The 6014-nt window shown below is 41.2% G+C and overlaps 2 protein-coding genes and 2 pseudogenes across 4 annotated transcripts in view; all 4 read left to right on the top strand.

Moving 5' to 3' along the window:
- Positions 1-67, top strand: part of TEOVI_000409600 (uncharacterized protein) — a gene marked incomplete at both ends in the record, with an annotated part of 936 nt that extends 869 nt beyond the window's left edge. Inside the window, one exon of the mRNA XM_067226902.1 lies at positions 3-67. Coding sequence (XP_067083003.1) covers positions 3-67 — 65 coding nt within the window. The remainder of the gene's footprint in view (positions 1-2) is intronic.
- A 1620-nt stretch (positions 68-1687) lies between these two features.
- On the top strand, positions 1688-2271 carry TEOVI_000409500:pseudogene (annotated as a pseudogene). The gene is given in 2 exon segments: positions 1688-2215; positions 2218-2271. Coding segments are annotated over 2 exon segments (582 nt in total).
- Positions 2272-2311: 40 nt separating this feature from the next.
- On the top strand, positions 2312-3715 carry TEOVI_000409400 (variant surface glycoprotein (VSG, atypical), putative; the record flags this gene model as incomplete). The annotated part of the gene is made up of 1 exon (XM_067226901.1): positions 2312-3715. One exon carries the CDS (start codon positions 2312-2314, stop codon positions 3713-3715), a length of 1404 nt encoding a protein of 467 aa, XP_067083002.1.
- Positions 3716-4077: 362 nt separating this feature from the next.
- TEOVI_000409300:pseudogene lies at positions 4078-5544 on the top strand (annotated as a pseudogene). Its single transcript has one exon. A coding segment is annotated over exon 1 (1467 nt).
- Positions 5545-6014: the final 470 nt, after the last annotated feature.

Genomic DNA, 6014 nt, shown 5'->3' with positions numbered 1-6014 from the left:
ACGCTCGAAGACGCTTCGGTCGACTCGCTGGCGGCGACAGCAACTGTACAAAAAATATTACTGCTAGGCGTCGGTGTACCGTATAGTCCCACTGAGGACCCAGCCTCCCTAGAAAGCAAAGCAGCAGCACTTCTAGGTGGCGAAGGAAAGCAAATCAAGGATAAGTGTTTCAAAACCGTAACGGACAAGAATATTAAACTTCAAATAGGAGGGAAAAACATCGAAACATCTCTGGAGGAAGCAGCAACAAGCAATAAATATGAACTTATAATAGCATATCGGACAGGAAAAAGCGTAGACTCCAAAGAAATAGCAGACTGCACACAGGCAGCTACAACAAAAGACGAAAGAAAAAAAAGAAATGCAAGGGAGAAAGCGACAAAGATAAATGCAATGGTAAAGATATATGTTAATTCAAAGATGGTGAGTGCGAGGTCAAAGAGGAAGTAAAAGCGGAAAATGATAGTAAGACTACAAACATCACAGGAAACAATTCGTTTACAATTAAAGCCCCTCTTTTGACTGCATTTTTGATTCTATAATTAAAGTATACTAAAGATTTTTGCTCGATTTTATGAAGTTAATAAAATTTTCTTTATAATATAAGAATGTCTTCTATTTTAACACTTTAACGTAAATTTTAAAATTTAGAAAAATTCGTGTAACATTGGCCTATAAGTGTAAAGTAGCAAAGTGATAGAGCATGAGAAAATAGTGCTATTCTAATTGGGTTTTTTGTAGTTTATTTTATTTTTTTACGATATTACTTAGAATTATAATAGAAACTATAATAATATTAACATGAGTAACCGATGTGAGTCTGTATAATAATAATAATACAATATAAGCGGTGAAGAACACTAAGTCAACAAAAAAATAAGAGCATTTAAAATGATGGTAACGGTGAACCACAAGTAAATGAGTAAGTGAGAGAGGAAGGGGGAAAAAGAGTAATTTATGTTGAATATATGCGGCTTTAAACACCGATATGGCAATTGGATCTCATCGTAAACGAAGATATCATGGAGGTGATAATGAGTTGTAGTCAAAGATTAGTGTGCTTAACTAGGTGAAATTGAAGCTATCTTCTTAAACTAAAAGAATGTAAATGCTTTCTTAAACGGAAGACACCAACACTAAGCACAGACCCTTCAACAGCTGTATCACAACAATGTCAAGGGATTGCTTATGTAAACACATTAGTAGCCCAACTGTATTTTTCTTTACGATTTTATAAGTTTTTTTTATAACCCTATCAAATTTAAAGATGAATTAGGGAACTAAGTTTAGTATTTTTGTACTTTTGCTTCATTTAGTTTGTTTACGCTCAATTTCTCTTCAAGAGAACAAAATAGCAAATGCAACAGAGGACAATAATAAGAAACAAAGAGTGTTTGAGGCTGTAGTTCAAACTCATGCAACACAAGGATGGTGTAGACTCATATTAAGTGTCAAACTAAGCTATGTAGAAATTATTACAATTGGGATGGGAGGTTTGTATAGCGATGTTAAGATGTCTAGATGGGTTATGGAGTTTTGGAAAGACATAATGCAGGTGATGAGGATATTGTAGTAACTAGACGGATCTGATGTCATTGTTAGTGATTGAGAAAAGTATGAGAGTGCAGTGGAATATTTTATAAAGAATACCGCTGAAACTGAAGATAAGTTTGGTTAAGAGAATATTCACAAAGATAAGTTGGAGAGATGTTACTGGTTTTTCAAGAATGCACACAGAAAAGAAGAGGATAATAAGTTACCGCATTTACTGAAATCACCTCCTAGTGAAATGTCTTATCCTGGTGGTTGCGGTTTGATAGCCAGAGTTTGGGCATTTAGAAGATTTGAATATGCATTTGGAGAGTTACTAAAGGGAAGTGAGGAGTGGTGGTCAGAGCAAAGTATTTATACGCCATTGCTAATATGGAGTGCCATTCAGGAGGAAGCTGTTGGACAGAGATTTGTTTTGAAGAGAGGAATGATTGGATTGGATTATGAGGAGATATTTTTTACTATTCCCAGTAGTGGTGTGATTGGAGAAGCCCCATTCATTTATTTTCCAGGTCAGCCTATTGCATGGGAGGAGAAAGCAAGACTGATTGTGAAAAGTCTTACTTGGTATGGAGAGTGTGAGAGAAGGAAATTTAATACGAATGATTTGGGGGAAATTCAAAGTTATGGGATATATGGTGGGAAATGGTATATTGAATATGAAATATTTGTGGAGACGCAGTTGTAGAAAAAGATTTTGTCAAGGCTAAGAAGTTGTGAATTAAATCTGACACAACCGAATTCTCTCACACTGCAGCACATGACTAAATCAAAAACTTCCTTTAAACAAGCTCTGATCGCAACTGAGAAGTTTCGTAAACTCGACAAACCTTCAGGCGCCAACGCTAAATTACACAACGGCCCTAAATGTTTTTTCACAGAGATAAAGATGGTGATGCGTGTAACTCCATACTTTCTGCCGCTAATGGCGTTGCTGATAACTCCCCTGTGTGAAGCAGCGACCAAAGGCGCCCAGGCCCCATTTCATTCCCTTTGCTTGGCATGCGACGTAACTCAAAACATGAAATTACCTGCTCGCTCACCAATGCCGGCGCCACCAAGCTATGACAGACTACTAAAGCTGAAAATGTCGGTAGCACCAGCGGATTGGAGGAAAATGTTTGAAAAAGACGAGGCAAAACAGTGGTGGGACAAGTATAGGGAGGCCAATAGCGACTCAACCAAAGGACTGGACTGGTCAAAACACTGGTCGCGGTGGCTAACAGCTGCGGAGGCGGTTAACAACCAGAAAAGCGACTTGAACGCCAAAGACAAGCCCAAGCACAACAACAGTCTAAAAGACTACCAAATAAGCACCATAAACATGTCAGCCCAGGAAGCACAGAACTTGCTCGAACAACTAAACACGGAGCCCCAAGACAGCAGCGGTAAATCCCTCGCAAACGCAGTAAACGACGAACTAGGCAAAGCTTTCTGCTCAGACACATTGACCGGCGCAGCACAATCCCCAGTGTGTAGCGACATCAGCAACTGGAAATCGAAAGTAGCCCAATGCACAACAGCAAACGCCGGAAAATCAATAGCGTTAGACATGTTTTGTCTGTGCGCAGTAACCAATGACCAGGACAGCTGTGCTGGAGGAACCAACATAGCAGGGACCGTCTTAGATACAGACAACCCCCACGCAAATGCGCTGCAGACACTCATAGGCAAATGTCCCAAATCAGGACTAGAAAGCGGCCTGGACGAAGGCATAACGCTCGCACTAGCAGCGTTTCTAGGCAAGCTGGGACAACTAGAAGACAACCAGAACAAGATCGGGATAGGACGAACAGTGGACGGCAACGTCTGCACGGGGACATCACGTGCCTGCTTTAAATACACGGACCAGATCAAAGATGGCACAAAAGGCGTGAAGCAAATAGCCTGGATCGGACATCTACTAACAGCGAAGAAACTATTTTCCGAATACAAGCAACAAGCGGCACACAAGCATCTTTTTATAAAGGATATAGACAACCTATCCAAACAAGCCGAACACGAGTACGACTGCAAGCAAGCACTGGAACCGACAAGCGGCCCACCAAGAGCAGGAACTCTAGGGAAAGGTGAGCAACTTAGCACTGAACAAGAATGCGATAAACACCATGCTAGACCAGATAACTGCACCAAGGCTGAATGCACTTATAATGCAAAAAATTAAAAATACAAACCCAAAGCAAGATCAGCCCCAACAGAAGCAAGAACAAGAGCAGATTCATCTGGGTGTGCAAGGCACAAAAATCAACATGATTCTGATAATGACAAAACAGGCGATAAGCAAAAATGTGCATGGAGGAAGGGAAAAGATGGTGAAGATGATAAAGAGACAAAAAAGTGCCGCTCTTACAGCTTCCTCCCAAACAAACAATCCGCCATCACTTCATTTCACCTATATTTTCTACTAAACACAACCAACAGCAAAGGTCAGGCCTTTGTACGGTGTTTGAGATGCAGTTGTGGAACTTCTTCAAACAAACGGCGGTAGCCACAGTAATAATAGCTCTTTTGTCTTTTAGGCGCTCCGAAGCGGCAGCCGGAGACGAGGAAGAAAACGCCCAAGAATTCGCTGAGCTTTGTAGGCTGACGAAGCTAATACAGAAGGGCTTAGATGAGACGCCGTTACCAGCCGTAGACGCCGATAATAAGCTCGAAAACGACGCAGACAAACTCCAAATACTTTCCGGCAGCAACCTCACGGACATAAACCAAAAAAAGGAAGCCGGAAAGTATGGCCTAAAGGCAGACGACCAACCGCTGCCGCAAACAACACAGGGAATAACAGCAGCGAAAGCAGTAAATATAACAACTGAACAGTTGAAACAAACAAAGAAAGCCACAAACGACCTCAAGGTAGCACTGACAGCTGCTGTAAAGCAGGCAAATGCCAAGCTGCGGAAAGCCCTTTACGGCGGCGAAACAATAACCGGCGGTTTCCAGGACGGCAGCTCTATATTCAAGTCCACTAACAAAGAGAAAGTGTTCGGGCAAAGCCCCGACCACACAAAGAACTGCGGCGGTGAAGACATAAAATCGGACACATCGGCGACCAACACGGGAACCACAATTGCCAACGACATTTTTTGTCTTTGCATCCACGGCGAAGCCACCCCCAAAAAGCTGTGCACAGACGAAGGAACGACGATCACAAAAGGCACGGACATCGGCGGTACGCCAGCGAGTAGCATCGCCACTGAATGGGATAAACTCATGAAAGCATGCCCGGACCCACAAAACCACCCGACAAGCCCCGATATAAGGGCGGCCATAAGCAACGTAATAAGCCTGATCGGCGGCAACACAAATAATCCGACACCAAACAAAGCACAAGGAAGGCGCTACGTCTTAGGCTATATCGACAGCACAACCACAGGCTGCATAGGAGCAGCTAAGCAGACATGCGTCAGCTACCACGTGCACCTAAAAAACAACAAAAAAACTGAAATACCATGGGTAAAAACAGCCACTGAAGCCCTTTCCAAGCTAGATAAAGTTCAAGCCCCGATACCGGACGAAATAATGATGCCGCAACTCACCGCCTTGAATGCCAGTGCGTGGCAGGAATATGCCCTCGGCTTTACCACAAGCCAAGCAGCGGGTGCCCATGCACCTGGAACAGGCACCTCCAGCGACAGCGCGAAACAAACCGATATAGCAGAAAAATCATGCAACGAAGCTAAAACTCAAGCCGCTTGCAAAAACAAAACTGGTTGCACTTATGTCGAGGGAAATAAGGAAGGAAAAAAGTGCACCTTGAGTGAGGAAGGTAAAAAGGAAGTAGAAAAACCAGCAGCAAACCAAGAAGGGGGAGCCAAACCCGGAGTAAATTGCTCTAGCCATACAACTAAGGAGACATGCGAAGCCGAAAATGTGGGGCTGGCAGGAGGGACAAAAGCTAAATGCGGTTGGATTGAAGAAAAATGCAAAGATTCCTCTATTCTAGTAAACAAATAATTCGCCCTCATGGTTTCTGCAACATTTGTGGCGTTGCTTTTTAAAAATTCCCCCTCAATTTTTTCTTAAAAGAAATTTTTGCTATTTGAAAACTTCTCATATATTTTAACACGTAATTTACCCAAAAATTTGAACTGTTTTTTGTAAGTTGACTGTCTTATTGTCTAGAAATTTTTTCTGGAAACTAAAAAATTTTTTCTTTTCCTGTTGAAATTTTTTTAATTTTTAGACTTTTCAGGGTTAGGACTTCAAATTTTTTTTCGGAATTTTTTTAATTTTTAATTTCAGCCCCGTTTTCGAGTATTTTTAAACATTTTTAAAAAAATATCCGACTTTTTGAATTTTAATCTTTTTGTATTTTGATTTTTTTATAATTAATTTTTTTATAATTAATTTTTTTCTAATTTTTTTTGCTTTTTAGTTTTCGAGACTTTTTGTTTTTTTGTCACGACTTTTTTATGGCAGCAGCTGATTTCGTTTTTTTTCTTGGCGCTCGCCTTTTTTAAACC

The sequence above is a fragment of the Trypanosoma equiperdum genome, assembly GCF_001457755.1.
Source record: "Trypanosoma equiperdum strain OVI genome assembly, contig: ctg_86, whole genome shotgun sequence".
Lineage (NCBI taxonomy): Eukaryota > Euglenozoa > Kinetoplastea > Trypanosomatida > Trypanosomatidae > Trypanosoma > Trypanosoma equiperdum.
The sequence above is the reverse complement of the archived record's forward strand: the minus strand, read 5'-3'. Positions and strand labels throughout refer to the sequence as shown.